At 51.5% G+C, this 15138-nt stretch overlaps 1 protein-coding gene across 1 annotated transcript in view; it reads right to left on the bottom strand.

Annotated features, from left to right (window-relative positions):
• The window catches only part of ZNF541 (zinc finger protein 541), a 37390-nt gene extending 22307 nt beyond the window's left edge, over window positions 1-15083 (bottom strand). The window contains 4 exon segments of the mRNA XM_077747182.1: window positions 13-433; window positions 1950-2193; window positions 5906-6309; window positions 14527-15083. Coding sequence (XP_077603308.1) covers window positions 13-433; window positions 1950-2193; window positions 5906-6212 — 972 coding nt within the window. The 5' untranslated portion in view covers window positions 6213-6309; window positions 14527-15083.
• Between the last annotated feature and the right edge of the window lie 55 nt (window positions 15084-15138).

Here is a 15138-nt window from a genome sequence, read left to right as displayed (position 1 = left end):
CTCCTCGGGGACGTCGGGGGCCCCCGGCATGCCCATGGGCACGCAGGAGGAGGAGGGCCCGGCCACACTCCTGTCCTCCCCGCCGTCCAGAGGCCCCGCGGCGGCCGGGCCAGGGGAGGGGGCCCTGCGGTGGACGATGCTGCTCACGATGCAGCGCAGGAGGTCCCGGTTGGGCAAGAGGGGGCCAGGGGACCGGGCCTCGGGGGGCGCAGGGGCACGCGGGCCCCCGGGGGCCAGCCGGCCGGTGGCCTCGTGGGCGTGAGGGGAGTCCCCGCAGGCTTCCTCCTCCGGGGGGGCCTCCTTGAGGATGCACAGGCCGTGCTGGACCTCGTAGTGGCGCCGCAGCGAGCGGTAGTCGCAGTAGCTCTTGCTGCAGCCCTGCTCGATGCACACGAACGGCTTGGTCTTCTGGTGCGTGAGCATGTGCCCCGTCCTGGAGTCACATGGGAGGGGCGGGTCAGCTGGCGCCCTTCACCTCGGGAGCCCAGTGTGGCCCGGGGGGCAGGGCATGGGGAACTGCACTCAGCGCCCAGGAAGGAAGCCCCAGGCGGCAAAGCCACGAGAGAGGTGCTCCCCTCCCTCACCTATAAGCAAACCCCTTCTCTGAGACCAAAAAAAAAAAAAAAAGAAGAAGAAGAAGAAGAAGAAAGAAAATCAATGACAGCCAGACTGGAGTTGCCGCAAAGTGAGTGCCCGAGGGACAGCGGTCCCCCAGAGTGGCTCCTGGAGGGGATGGGCTCAGCTCACAAGGAGGTTTTGAAAAAAAACAAAACAAAACAACGCTATTTGCTCCTTGGGGGCTCGGAGCAGCCAATGTAAAAGCCGCACCACAGATCGACACCTTCCGTGTTTCTCAAAGCTGTCTGCCCACAGAAGCACCTGCTCAGCGGCCCCTCTGAGCACCCGAGGGCCTAGGGACGCACTTGAGATGCCTAGCTGGGGGTGACCCTTCCCTAGCCTTCCCAGGACATTCCTCTAGGGAGATGGCTATCTGGAGCCCACCCCCAGCAAAAAAAACAAAACAAAACAAAAAAAAACACTACAAGTTACAGATGCCCCATCAGTAAAAACTTTCTAGAAAGCAGCCCGATGTGCCCCCTGTCCTTTCCACAGTTATAAATGAAAACAAGTATGTGCTGCATTTATAGCGTGCTTCTATCTGCGTTAACATATCGTGAGCATAAAGAAGGGGGTGAGTTCTCCTCCAGGCTCTCACAGCCCGACCCTGGACAGTCTACCAACGTGGCGCATGGGGTACCTCCGGTCAAGGACACGGCCCCTCTCCAGGGCTGACCCTTGGCCTCCCTCCGAGGCAAGCTGCAGAGAAGGAGTCAGGAGACCCAATCTCTAGCCCCCACCATAGGTGCGGAGCATCAGGACGCAAGGGCCCATCGTCTCCCACCGGCCAGACTCTGCGTTTGAAAAAAAAAAGTCTGGCTTCCCTGCCTCACTGGCAAGAAAAGCCCGTCCTTTCCAAGAACAAAGGGAATTCCGGCTCCTGAGGCTTATAGGGGCTGTATTTGTTTATTTTCAATCAAGAGTTGTTTGTTTTTTTTTTAAGGTGTTAAAAAAAGAAACGCATTAATGCTCTCCTGCGAAATTCTAGAAACAGGCACTTCAGAGTCTCTCGTGCCCCCACCATTCTAATGCACGTTCCTCATGAGACACGACCTGCTCTCCTGGGACACCCGGGAGCCTCCCCACACTTCTCCGTAAGTGAGCCCAATTCCCTGTGTGACACAATCGCCCCGGGAGTGAGCCGCGAGGGGTGCGGAAACCACCAGGGTCCTGGGAGCAAACCACCGTGTCCTCACTGGTGTGGCTCTGGGGGCTGGGAGGGGCCACCTGTGCTGGGCTGACGGCTATCTGGGGAGCAGGAGGGGGACCCCACGGGCCTGGCTCCCCGGGAAGGTGTGGAGATGCCCCGCCCCCGCCCTGCCCCCACATACAGGTGGTCCTGGCGCTTGAAGGCCTTGCCGCAGATCTTGCAGATGTGTTTCCTCTCCTGGCTGTGCGTCAGGTAGTGCTTGCTGAGGGAGCTGGCACTGCTGAACACCTTCCCACACAGGCTGCAGTCGAGGAGCGGGTTCTGAGGGGATGCGTGCTGCCGCCTGCCCTTCCGAGCACTCCCCGACGTGGCCCTGCCACCTTCGTCTGCCTCCTTCGGCACCTTGAGGGCGCCCAGCCCCAGGTCTAAATGGAGGGAGAGAGCACAGGTCATAGACATCCGGGGACATCAAAGAGCAGGCGACATCAGTGCTCGGCCAGTCTCGGGGCCGCGGTGGACGTGGACGTGGGCAGAGGGGCCAGAACCGCGCCCTCCAACTCCAGCAGCTTTGTGCACCAAGAAAATGACCAGGGAGGGAAGGGACCCTGGCCGGGCCACCCCTGCAGGATGGCACTCAGTCCTGGTGCAGCACTCGGAGGGGCGGCGGCCGGAAGCACTTCTAGGACAAAGTGACCAATGTGGGCCGGGCTTTACGTCTAGACCATCCACGGCACCCTCAGAGGAACATTCCAGAAAACCATAACCCGAAAACTTAGAAAACCATAAATCCTTTTTTCCAGCCAATTCCGCTTTGGGGATTTTAGAGAAATAAATACAGGGGCGCCTGGGTGGGTCAGTTGTTAGGCATCTGACTTCAGCTCAGGTCATGAACTCATGGTTCATGAGTTCGGGCCTGCTTCTGCAAGGGTCTTGCTTTGGGTGAGCCCCACTTCTCTCTCTCTCTCTCTTCCTCTGCCGCTCCTGGGGTTCTCTCTTTCTCTCTGTCCCTCGCTCACTGGTGCCCTCTCTTTCCCTCTCTCTCTCTCTAAAAAAAAAAGGGGAGAAAGAAAGAAGTCTAGATTTGTACAAAAAGGTAGCCACAAAGCAGTTAAGGGCAGCACCACCTTTCCTGTGAGAAACAACCTAGTATCTGATAAAATGGCACCCAAGTGATTGCGTTATGGTGTAAAGGGTCTAGGACACAGCCCTTCAGGTAAAACTGTAGAAAAATATCTGATGACATGACTACTCAGTGTGAAAACATCAGCCTGTTACAAAACAGAAAAAGACCAAGACCAATACATGTGAAGAGAAAGCCGGCAGAGAGAATGGTAGGTCACCAGCCACTTTGACTTTCCTCTTCTCGGGCCCTGAATGTGTTTGGGTGTTTTCTGTACCCCCGGGTCAAAGGGTAACAGGTACGTTCACAGCTCCACAGCTCGTTCACCCAAGGAGCCACAGGGATGGCAGTGCTCACGGGGAGAGGGGCGGGTCGTCAAGTCCCCCCCCAACCTGGGCCAGCGTGTGGGGAGGGAACTCACTGCTTCTGTCTCGTTCCAACGGACAGAGACAGGTGTGGTGACTAAAGAGAAGCTGATTTCAGGTCCTGGGACATGCAGGGCCACAGCCCCAAGGACTCTGCAGGGTCCCCGGCTCTGGGAACCCCCGCTGGCGCTCGGGGACACTCCACCGCCGTCTGTGGTGGAAACCTTTCCTGCTGTTTGGACTGGGCTTCAAGATGCCTCAGACTGCCTCGGGACATGGCAGTTTAGGAATCGCCACCTCCCTGGGGTGTGGCAGAGCAGGGACCCCAGGCATCCAACAGCCCAGGGCAGCAGGCATGCACCAGGGACCCGGATGGCTAACTGTGGCCCAGGCGCAGCGTGAAACGCGGCAGGAGGGAGTCTGGAATGGCATCCCCCAGCTCTGTCCCGGCCAGGGGCTGTCTGTCCCCCCTTGACGTGCCTGGTCTCCTCTTCCTGCTCACATAAGAAGTTACTGCGACAGGCGGTCGAATGATCCCAACAGGGTAAGTGTGGGGTTAAGAGGATCCCCGGCGGGGAAGTCCTCTGCCTTGCTAAGTTATTTTAAAAATGCTCAGTAAGGGGCTCCTGGGTGACTCAGTCAGTTGAGTTTCCAACTCCTGATTTCGCTCAGGTCATGATCTCACAGTTCGTGGGTTCGAGCCCCGCGTCAGACTCTGAGCTGACAGTGCGGAGCCTACTTGGGATTCTGTCTCTCTCCCTCTCTCTCTGCCCCAGCCCACTCACTCTCTCTCTCAAAATGCATAAATAAGCTTTGAAAAAATTTAAATAAAATAAAATAAAAGCTCATCAAAGCCAACTATTAAACTAGCATCATTTCAAAAAAGAATCTGCAAGAACACTGACACTCAGGCAGCGTCCCTGGGCCCCGGAAGCTGCCTCTCTTCTCAGAAGGCAGTGCTGCCAAGTGGGTTACAACACGGTGTGTGTTCTCTGACGGGCAACCCTGCGCGGAGGCGGATGTTCAAAGAACGAATCCAAAAGGCAGCTCCACACGTGGAAAGTTGGTCGTGGAAACATGAACGGTTAACGAGCAAGAATGTGGTCAAACTTCACAGGGGAGTCAGTCAGAACAAGGGAGACCTTCACATAAGAAAGCAGATACACTGAGTGAAAGACCTCAAATAGCATCGCACGCTCAACATACCTGCGCCAAACCATGCTCTTCTGAATGACATCATTCGTGTCTTTAAAACCTTACGTGGGCTGCTGGGCTGCGGGATTTTTCCTGATGTTACTTTTCTCTGTTTCCTGTTCGCTTTAAGAACTGTGATTTATTTTTCTAGCTAAGGTGATGAACACCAGCATATGCATTTATAGCGGCCTGAATTTCAGTCACAGAAGTATAGGGAGTTAGAATCTAACGTTCAGGGGACTCCTTTGTTTAACAGGTCAAAAGAAAAAATCAAGTTTAAGACAAATTAGGAAGAGCTGAACTAGATGGATGATCTGTAACATTTTTGCAGCAAGGGATACCCCCCCGGGATTACCCCCACCATCCCTGCCAAGGAAAATCTGGTGAAAGCGACAGTCCCTCTGTCCAGCAAAATGCACGCACGTTCGCACTACCTGTTTTTTTCTGGTAGTTTCTGTGGCCGGGGTTGAGAACCTAACTACCGGACCCCCCAGCCAGGCGCGGCCCAGTGCCTGCAACACGACACACGTCCCACGATTCCGGCCACTGTTCTGGTGGTGACCAGCCTGACCCCTTGTCCGCTGCCTCCTGTGCGGAGAAGAGACGGGGCCTCCCAAGCTGTGCATCCTAGCAAGTCTCCGGGACATTCCTCCAGCGGCTGATCCTGACCGCCACGAACACCTGTTTTGCGGGGCCATCGCAGCGCGGCTTTCCGCAAACGTGGTGCGAGTATAAACGCCAAAGACCACTAGCTCCCAAGGCTCATCTGAGACACTTACCCAAGAACCCTTGAAGACTTAACAAAAATCAAATCGATCTTGCCGGGGACGCCTTGAGGCAAACCGAAAAAACAAAAGGAAACTACACCAAGGCTTGTAACTACTCCATCAGGAACCCCTTTTGCTCCTCTGCCGCTGAAGAGAGAGGCTTGGAACCGAATCAATGGGCTGCCTGAGATGAACTCGACCGATACTGATAAAAGAACAATGATCCGTCCCACACTTTACAGCCCATGCAAGGCTTTTGCATTCGCTTCCTCCCTTGCTTCTTACTGCTGTTACTCTTGGGGGAGGGGGGAGTGCAGAGTGGGCCTCACGATGCCCCCGCTGCATCACAGATGAAGATACTGAGGCTGGAGAAGGTCAGACAACCAAGTGGCAGACGGACAGGATCCCAGGTCGTCCTGGGAACGCAAAAAGCGCCTCCGAGATGTAGCGGGTGGGAAAGTCTCCCGTAAACCCAAATGTCTGCCCACACCTCATGCGAGATTAGGATACCCCCGGACAGCTGAGCCTCTCAACATTATTCCTCAGGATCAGTGGGTCAGTGTTCTCGTTTCCTTGACTAGGGAGTTGGGAACAATTCCCAAGTTAAAANCCCCCCCCCCCCCCGCCCCAGCTGGCCGCAGGAACTTCCAAAGAGGCTTCCAGGCCCTCGGGACCAGGGGGACGGCCTTACCTTGCAGAGACGCCTGCGGCTCTGGGTCTGCATACTCCTCCAGCAGCTTCACGGCGTCGCTGTCCTTGCCCGAGTACAGGGACAGGCTGTCCAGGTTGTCCTCCAGTGCCTCGCCAGGCACGTCGGGGGCTGGCAGGCCGGGGTCCAGGCCCAGGCCACTCAGGCCGGCGTAGAGCAGCTCTCGGGCACTGGGGCCCAGGTCCTGGTCGAGGCTGTCGCTGCAGTTGAGCCCCTGGCTCTCGGGAAACGAAGGGAGGTGCATCTCCGGGGGAAGGGCGCCCTCGTCCCCAAGGCTGTACTGGTCCATGGCTCGTCACGGCCAGGTCTGGGCCAACAGCTCCTCTCCCGATGAGCAAGGCCGCGTGAGGAGTCGGGGAGGAGAAGCTCTCGGTGATGTCTAATCCCTGAAAACGAACGGGGAGGAATCAAAATGATGAGACGCCAATCCAGCATGGCAGATGGAGCAATGACCTTCTTTGGGTCTGTTCTCTGCCACTTAACCACCACGTGAACTTGGGCAAGTCACTTAAGCTCCACCAGCCCTAGTTTCCTCATCTGTAAACTGGGCATAAGAATATGCCCCTCACCTAGACATAGAACAAGCGCCTGATGACTCACTGATAACATACCTGGTGGGTCCGAGAGAAACCGGAGACCAGGCCTAGATTCCTAGGGTACTGGTTGCTACTGTTTCCCTTTTTTTAATGTTTTATTTATTTCTGAGAGAGAGAAAGAGACAGAATGAGCAGGGGAGGGTCAGAGAGAGAGGGAGACACAGAATCTGAAACAGGTTCCAGGCTCTGAGCTGTCAGCACAGAGCCCGACACGGGGCTCAAACCCACAAACTGTGAGATCATGACCTGAGCCAAAGTCGGCCGCTTAACCAACTGAGCCACCCAGGCGCCCTTGGTTGCTACTGTTTTTAAACTTTCTGTGTTGAAATGGAACAGAACAGCCACGCCCACACCCCGTGCATTTCCCATGATGCATCTCCCTGTGTGTCTGTGTGTGTGTAGCCTGCCTACTGGGGGAACGTGCAAGTCAGATACAGGCCCAGGATCCTGTATGACAATTCTGAGACCAAGTGAGTTCTAGAATTCAGACTTCGGGGGACACCTCGGTGGCTCAGTCGGTTAAGTGTCTGACTTTGGCTCAGGTCATGAGCTTGCTCGTGAGTTCAAGCCCTGTGTTGGACTCTGTGCTGACAGCTGGGAGCCCGGAGCCTGCTTCGGACTCTATGTCTCCCTCTCTCTCTGCCCCTCTCCCGCTTGCTCTCTGTCTCTGTCTCTCAAAATAAAATAAAGACAAAAAAAAATTTAGAATTCAGACTTTGGGGTAAATCAATGCAGATGCCGTATTTAAGTAACCCTTGATGGGTCTGGGGCAGCACCTGGTAACCAATTCATTATTTCTGCACTGACACCTCTGACCATTCAGAATAAACGGAATAAACACTGTGGGTTCAGGCTTGCCCATTAAATGAGGTCTGCGACACCGTGGTGTGGTCAGAGCTTTTTGGGTTTCTAAATTGCAAAGAGAGGAGTGTGGACCATAGAGGTTTATGCTCTGAGGCACAGTGAACTTCTCTGCCAGTTCTATAGTTTCTTGGACAGAGCTGCAATAAAGTGTCTACAGCGCTCCGAAGGGGACAGGAGCCATCTCTTTTTTTGTTTTTTCCTATTCTGATAATAAAAACAAGCTAATGGAGGGGCGCCTGGGTGGCTTAGTCGGTTAAGCGTCTGACTTTCGCTTGGGTCATGATCTCGCGGCTCGTGGGTTCGAGCCCCGCGTCGGGTTCTGTGCTGACTGCCAGCTCAGAGCCTGGAGCCTGTTTCGGAGTCTGTGTCTCCCTCTCTCTCTGACCCTCTCCTGCTCACGCTGTCTCTCTCTCTCTCTCTCCTAGAAATAAATAAAACATTAAAAAAAAACAAGCTAATGGAATAAAATGGAAAGTATCGTTTAAAAGAAATACAAAACAATATTTAACAACATAAAATATTCAGCACTTTCTCCTTCTCAGGTATCCTGCTGAGAGCTTCCCCTGAATCCCTTCACTTACTTCTCTCCACAACCCAGAGGTCGGTGCTCTATTATTTCCATTTTACGAAGAAGCAAAGGGCCTCTGAGATGTTAAGTCATTTGTCCCAAGTCACATGCCTGACAAGGAGTTGAGCCACACCTTCAACCCAGGTACTCTGACTTTAGAGCTTGTGTTTTTACCCCACGACACAATAGTAACTTGCCGTAACTTAAGCCGCAGACTGCACCAAACCGATTCATCTAGAAAACACAAAAGGTGCTAGATCAGGACAGAATTCCCCACACGCGGAATCATCCACGCCCGTGGTCCATCGAACACACTGTTCTCATTACCCCGTCGGCCAGGGAAGCCCAAAGTCCAAAGGCCATGTTTTCGTATCTGCATCCTTTTCCAGTTAGTAAAGCCCCGCCCCCCCGCCAGCCAATATTGAACTGGCTCTGGCAACAGATACATTCGATTCGACAAGTTCTGGCACCTTCTGTGTGCAGAGCTGCCTGCAAATCCCTGGGGAGAGGGCTTGTGGTCCCCTGGAAGCCGCAAGCATTCCCAATTCTTTCTGAGAATTTTATAATTTTGTGTTTCCATTTGGAGAATAACCTGAAAGGAGAACACCAGTCTGTGCGGATTACTGGTTAACACGTTTGGTCTCAACGCCCCAGGATAGGTGTACAACAGGCGCGCGGATGCCAAAAAAGATTATTTTAATTGCCACAGGCGAGCAAGAAGAGGCTAGAGTAGGATTTCTCTCGTAATTATGCCTCTGGGGTCAGCTGAAAGCCAACACCGTGGTACAGACGGAGGCCTTGCGGCAGTTAGGGAGCTGTTAGGTTTCCTCGAAGTAACGCCCCTCCCACCAAACTAACATTTGTAATGTGAATTGCTTGCATTTGTTTACATTTAATTTGCAAACTGATTTTGGCTTTCTTTTTTTTTTAACTTTTAAAAATTTATGTAATGTTTTTATTTATATTTAAGAGAGAGGGAGACAGAGCACGAGCAGGGGAGGGGCAGAGAGACAGGGAGACACAGAATCCGAAACAGGATCCAGGCTCTGAGCTGTCAGCACAGAGCCCGACGCAGGGCTCCAACTCACGAACCATGAGATCATGACCTGAGCCCAAGTCCGATGGCCCCCAGGCACCCCAGATTTTGGCTTTCTAGCAGCCCAAGAACCCAAGCATCGTAAGCTTTAGGAATATATGCCTTGCTTATGTGATCTTCAGCAGGTGCTTTGTTTCAATGGTTTCAAAAACAATTTAAGCCAGCACTAGGGATCCACAGCAATTTTCATGTTTGTCTTTTTAAAAAGGCGTGTCATTCCAGGACAGGTAGGCACAGGAGGGGACAGAGAATCTCCTTTGGGATGCTACAGCCTCTTGGGAAATTAATCTGTCACAGGTTCTCACCTGCAGAGACAGGGGGAATAACATCTACTGTGGCCCTGCTTGGATGGAAAGGAGGGAACAATCTAAACACTCATTGGTTTTCCAAGAGGTTTTCTTTTAGCCTATACTTCATGTGAATTTTTTTTAAATGTTTTGTTTTATTTCTAGGAGAGAGAGAGAGAGACAGCGTGAGCAGGGGAGGCTCAGAGAGAGAGGGAGTCACACACTGTGAAACAGGCTCCAGGCTCTGAGCTGGCAGTCAGCACAGAGCCCGACGCAGGGCTCGAACCCACGAACCGCAAGATCATGACCCAAGTGAAAGTCGGACGCTTAACCGACTAAGCCACCCAGGCGCCCCCATGTGAATATTTTTTACTGCTTATCAAGTTGAAATATCTGTCTGACTTCTTTTGGACACGGCATCGCTGTCCAAAAGAATTTTCTGTGCTGAGGGAAATGTTCTAAACCTGCGCTGTCCAAGGACAGCCCCTAGCCACCAGCGGCCAATGAGCGCCCGGAAAATGCAGGATGTGCCACTGAGGCACGAAATTATTTATTTTTACTTCCATCTCATTAAATTGAAATGCACATAGTTACAAGTGTCTAGCAGCTACCAAGCACACTGGATGTTCACTGCAGGTCTAGGGATTTTTCACTGAAGTAAGGCTTTCTTCCAACTCCTATTTGAAAATCTCCAGGGGCGCCTGGGGGACTCAGTTGGTTGGGCGCCCAACTTCAGCTCAGGTCATGATCTTGCGGTTTGTGGGTTCAGGCCCTGCACAGGGCTCGGTGCTGAGGGCTCAGAGCCTGGAACCTGCTTCAGATTCTGTGTCTCCCTCTCTCTCTGCCCCTCCCTTGCTCGCACTGTTTCTCTCTCTCAAAAATAAACACTAAAAATTTTTTAAATACATTAAAATAAATAAATAAATAAATAAATATCTTGAGAAAAATAAATTTGAGGATCTGTCAACACCGAGTCAAGCAGCAATCGGCTGGAGCTGAGCAGCGCAGCTGTTTTAGGCCAAACAAGCACTCTCCAGTTTGCCACAGTCCCCACCGCTACCTAAATCGCTCACCCCCATCCCGGGGCGCCTGGGTGACTCAGGTGGTTAAGCCCCCGACTCTTGACTTCAGCTCACGACATGATATCACAGTTTGTGGGTTCAAGCCGTGCGTCAGGCTCTGTGCTGACCACAGAGCCTGCTTGAGACTCTCCCTCTCTCTCTGCCCTTCCCCTGCTCATCTCTCCAAAAAAAAAAAATCGGTCACAACGTCCCCCCTCACTCATTTATATGCCCTGGTATCTATACCCCTGGAGAGCTCTTTCTTTATGACCCTGATTTATGCAGTTTCCCTTGACCAACCCCTCTCTGCTCCGCTTTACCGAATGAAACCCTTTACACTCAGGCTTGAACGCACCCCACCCCCACCCCACCCCGCCCAACATGACGAGTCTGAGATGATTTCTCCCTTCTTCCGAACTCCGTAAGTGCTTGTCTGGCATTCCACTTAATACTTACCCCAGATGGCCTTGGAATTTAATTCTCTTTCAAGTTCCTCTATTTTCCCCAGACTCCATGCTCTGGGATGCCTGTGCTTCTGCCTTCTGTGTGCACACTTCTCACAGCATCTTGCCTGGCACAGAACTGACTCTGATCAAAGAGAGCTCTCTACATCCCTTTCATTGGTGAGTGACAAGATTCACTCTGGGCCTTTTTTAAAAATATTTTTTTTAACGTTTTATTTATTTCTGAGAGAGAAAACGTGAGAGATGGAGGGTCAGGGAGAGAGGGAGACACAGAATCTGAAACAGGCTCCAGGCTCTGAGCTAGCTGCCAGCACAGAGCCTGACACAGGGCTTGAACCCACAAACCGTGAGATCATGACCTGAGCCGAAGTCGGCCGCCCAACCGACTGAGCCACCCAGGCGCCCCCACTCTGGGCGTTTTATACTTTTTCTTTTTTTTTCTTCCCCAAGCACCACCTTCCCCTTTCCTTCTCTGCATCAATGTTAGTGGGGAGACAGCGATCACGTGTGAGTTAAGATCAGATCGTTGGAAGCTGGGAAATAAGAGAGACGGAGACCCAGCTATGCGAATTCTTTCCTTGTTTTCCCACTCCAGACGTTATCGTAACTATAGGCCCATTTCGTTTGGCCTGCACAGTGTTTTCCAAAACTGGGTCAGTCACCGGGTCATCTGGGTGGCTCAGTCGGTTAGGTGGTTAAGTGTCTGACTTCGGCTCAGGTCAAGACCTCGCAGTTCGTGGGTTCAAGTCCCATGTTTGGCTCTGTGCTGACAGCTTGGAGCCCAGAAGCTGCTTTGGATTGTGTCTCTCTCTGTCCCTCCCTGGCTCACGCTCTGTGTCTCTCTCTCTTTTTTTTAAAATATTTTTATTTATTTCTAGGAGAGAGAGAGAGACAGCGTGAGCAGGGGAGGGTCAGAGAGAGAGGGAGTCACAGACTGAAACAGGCTCCAGGCTCTGAGCTGGCAGTCAGCACAGAGCCCGACGCGGGGCTCGAACCCACGAACCGCGAGATCATGACCTAAGCGAAAGTCGGACGCTTAACCGACTAAGCCACCCAGGCGCCCCTCTCTCTCTCTCAAAAATAAGTAAAGAAACATTAAAAAAATTTGGGCCGGTCACTAACATTTTTTTAAATGGGAAGATTTTGACTAAATATATTAATTTCTGGCTTCTCTTGAAAATTATTAAGATTTTGTGTTTCCTTTTTTTTTTTATTTCTAGGAGAGAGAGAGAGAGAGACAGCGTGAGCAGGGGAGGGTCAGAGAGAGAGGGAGATACAGACTCTGAAATAGGCTCCAGGCTCTGAGCTGGCAGTCAGCACAGAGCCTGACGCGGGGCTCGAACCCACGAACCGCGAGATCATGACGTAAGCGAAAGTTGGACACTTAACCGACTAAGCCACCCGGGCGCCCCGGGATTCTGTGTTTCCTGATGGCTATCACAAGAGAGTGAGGCACAGCTGTCTCTGGAGAGAGCCATGGCCCTCCAGCTCCTAGGCCTCACTTTCTTCCTGCCTGACCCCTGTAATAATCATCATTATAATAACAATAGCAGGAAACACCTGTAGAGGCTTTATATGTCCCAGGAGCAACCGGATTCACTTACGCATCATACAATTCCCACCACACCCCTTTGAGGCACATACTCTGTTCTTAACCCTATTTTATAGAGGTCAGTAATACCCAGAGAAGTTCAGCAACTTGCCCAAAATCAAGGTCAGACTTCAACCCCGGCATAGTCTGATTTCAAAGTCCCCACCTGTGACCACACTGAAGCCCGGGATTCCTGGCCCACACGGTACACCTACTTTCTTAAGCTCAACAACCCAAGGAGACTCCCAGCCATGTAACCAATATAACTGTAACCAGAAGGTGAGCTCATCTCCTCTGATGGCTCATTAAAAGAGCAGATTTAAAGCTTACGTTAGGAAAGGGAATGAAGATGTGAAGAATCAAGTCGGCTAGGACTACGCTTTCCAGGAATATTTCTTACATGGAATTAACTAAGAGAAGAAAAGAAACATTAAAGTTTCTCATTCCAAAAGCGGATCCTAGTGGAAAATGCAAATAAGCATTAACAGCTACAACAGCCGGGGGCGCCTGGGTGGCTCAGTCACCGGGTAAAGCGGCTGAATTCAGCTCAGGTCATGATCCCAGGGATGGTTGAGTTTGAGCCCCACGTCAGGCTCTGTGCTGACAGCTCAGAGTCTGGAACCTGCTTTGGATTCTGTGTCTCCCTCTCTCTTTCTCTCTCTCTCTCTGCCCCTCCCCCACTCAACTTCTGTCTCTCTCTCTCAAAAATAAACATTTTAAAAATTAAAAAAAAAATAAAAACAACAAGTATCTACAACAGGATTTTCTAAGTGAGGTGGATGGGGATGGGGAACCCTGGGGACCTCAGGAATCTTTCAGGGAGTCTTCAAGGTCAAAACTGTTTTCATACTAATATTCAGACATTATCTGCGCTCTTTTATTCTCAGTGAAACCTTCCAAAAGCTACAGGATCTCTCTCCAGAGGCCAAATGCAGAAGCAGATATGAGATTCCAAATGGCTCTAAAAAGCCTACAATGTCTACTATTCTCACGAAATCTTTTGTTTTCTGAAATATAGTCTTTAAAATGTCAATTTTATTAATATATAATGAGTTTACTAGTATTACTTTTAAATGAACAAATATTTTTAAAGCTTATTTGACTTTTTAAAAAATATCTTAATGTTTATTTTTGAGAAGGAGAGAGAGAGAGAGCACGAGTGGGGAAAGGGCAGAGACAGAGGGTGACACAGAAGCCGAAGCAGGCTCCAGGCTCCCAGCTGTCAGCACAGAGCCTGATGCGGGGCTCGAACTCACAGTCCGTGATAGCCTAACATGAGCCGAAGTTGGATGCTTCCCCGCTCAACTGACTGAGCCACCCAGGCGTCCCTAAAGCTCATTTAACTTCTAATCCAGCAAATATCAGCATATATAATTTACAGACACAAATTCTCGAGTCTTCAATGATTTTTAGGCAATGATTTTGTAAGATCAAAAAGTTGGAGAACGGTGGCTCTAAAAAGGAAAAGACGTCTTGCACGTACACACGTGCCCTCGTGGGTGTGCGTCTGTGCACGTGTGTCTAACACAGAAATGAACCCTGCACCACATATTCCAAGCTGGCGGCCAGCCGCCGCCACGGTTTGTAAGTGTTCCACACTGTCTTTGAATGACTATTAAATTCGCTGTCACCATTTAAAGATCAAAAGGTTTCACACAAAGCCAGTGTTCTGGTCGCTTCTCGATAAACAAGCAAACAAACAGACTTCCACTTGGCCGTTTCCACTGACTGGTATCACTCAGATGGGGCCCACGATCTTTGGTTCACCTCTAGGCCTTTACCTGCCTGTTTCTTGGAAGTAACTAAATTGCTACCCTGAACCAGAAGGAGGGAAAAAGCATTTCTGCAATCAACAATGAAACATAAATCCATTTAACAAGCGTCTGGCTTCCTCCAGAGATGTCAAAGGCACAACAGATAACCTCCTCCTCATCTGACCTCCCAAAGCAGCAACTTGTAATGGTATCCCTGTGGGTACAGAGGCTCGTGGATGGATCAGAAAGCCTTCTGAGAAAAGAAAGGAATTCATCTGACACAGTAGGTATCTTTGAACCAGGGCAAAGGGAGAAGACTCACCAGGCGAAGGGCAAAGGAGGGACTCTCCAGGAAACAGGAGGGCCCAGTTTAGGCCCCACGGGGAGGGGATTCGGGTGATCGTCACACCCCTGGATATTTCCTCCTGGAACTCTGGGTAGTGAATTCAGGACACTCATCCAACTTCTTTTGCCCTGAAAGCAGGTGATGGAAAAGAAGGGGCATTCAGATCTCCGGTCTCCAAGGAAGCAAGCACGCAGGTGTAAAGTCAGGCAAAGGTGGGCGATTTTTGGAAGAAGGAAGAAAGCAATACTAAACCGGGGAGATCTAGATGGGAAAGGGGGTTTTGTTGTAAGGGAGTTATTTTTGCTTCCTTTCCTTATTTTCTTTCCTAGGGAAGGGGACCTGGGGTTTTGCTGGGAAAAGCCAAACTGGGGGAGAACTGGTGACGAAAAGGGATTTTTGCTGGAGAGTGGGGGAAGAGGGCTGGGAAAAAATATCAGGTGCAAATCTGGGTCCCCTATGTCGGAGGCAAGCGGATGTCTCGCAGGAGGCCTGTAAGCTAGGGCGAGTGCAAGGCCGCCGTGCAGAAAGTGCGGAGATCGGGTAGGGCCGCAGGCGCGAGCTGGGGAGCTGCCGGGGGGCAGTTGGGGC

This window comes from Crocuta crocuta, unplaced genomic scaffold (assembly GCF_008692635.1).
Source record: "Crocuta crocuta isolate KB4526 unplaced genomic scaffold, BGI_CrCroc_1.0 scaffold334, whole genome shotgun sequence".
NCBI lineage: Eukaryota > Metazoa > Chordata > Mammalia > Carnivora > Hyaenidae > Crocuta > Crocuta crocuta.
The sequence above is the reverse complement of the archived record's forward strand: the minus strand, read 5'-3'. Positions and strand labels throughout refer to the sequence as shown.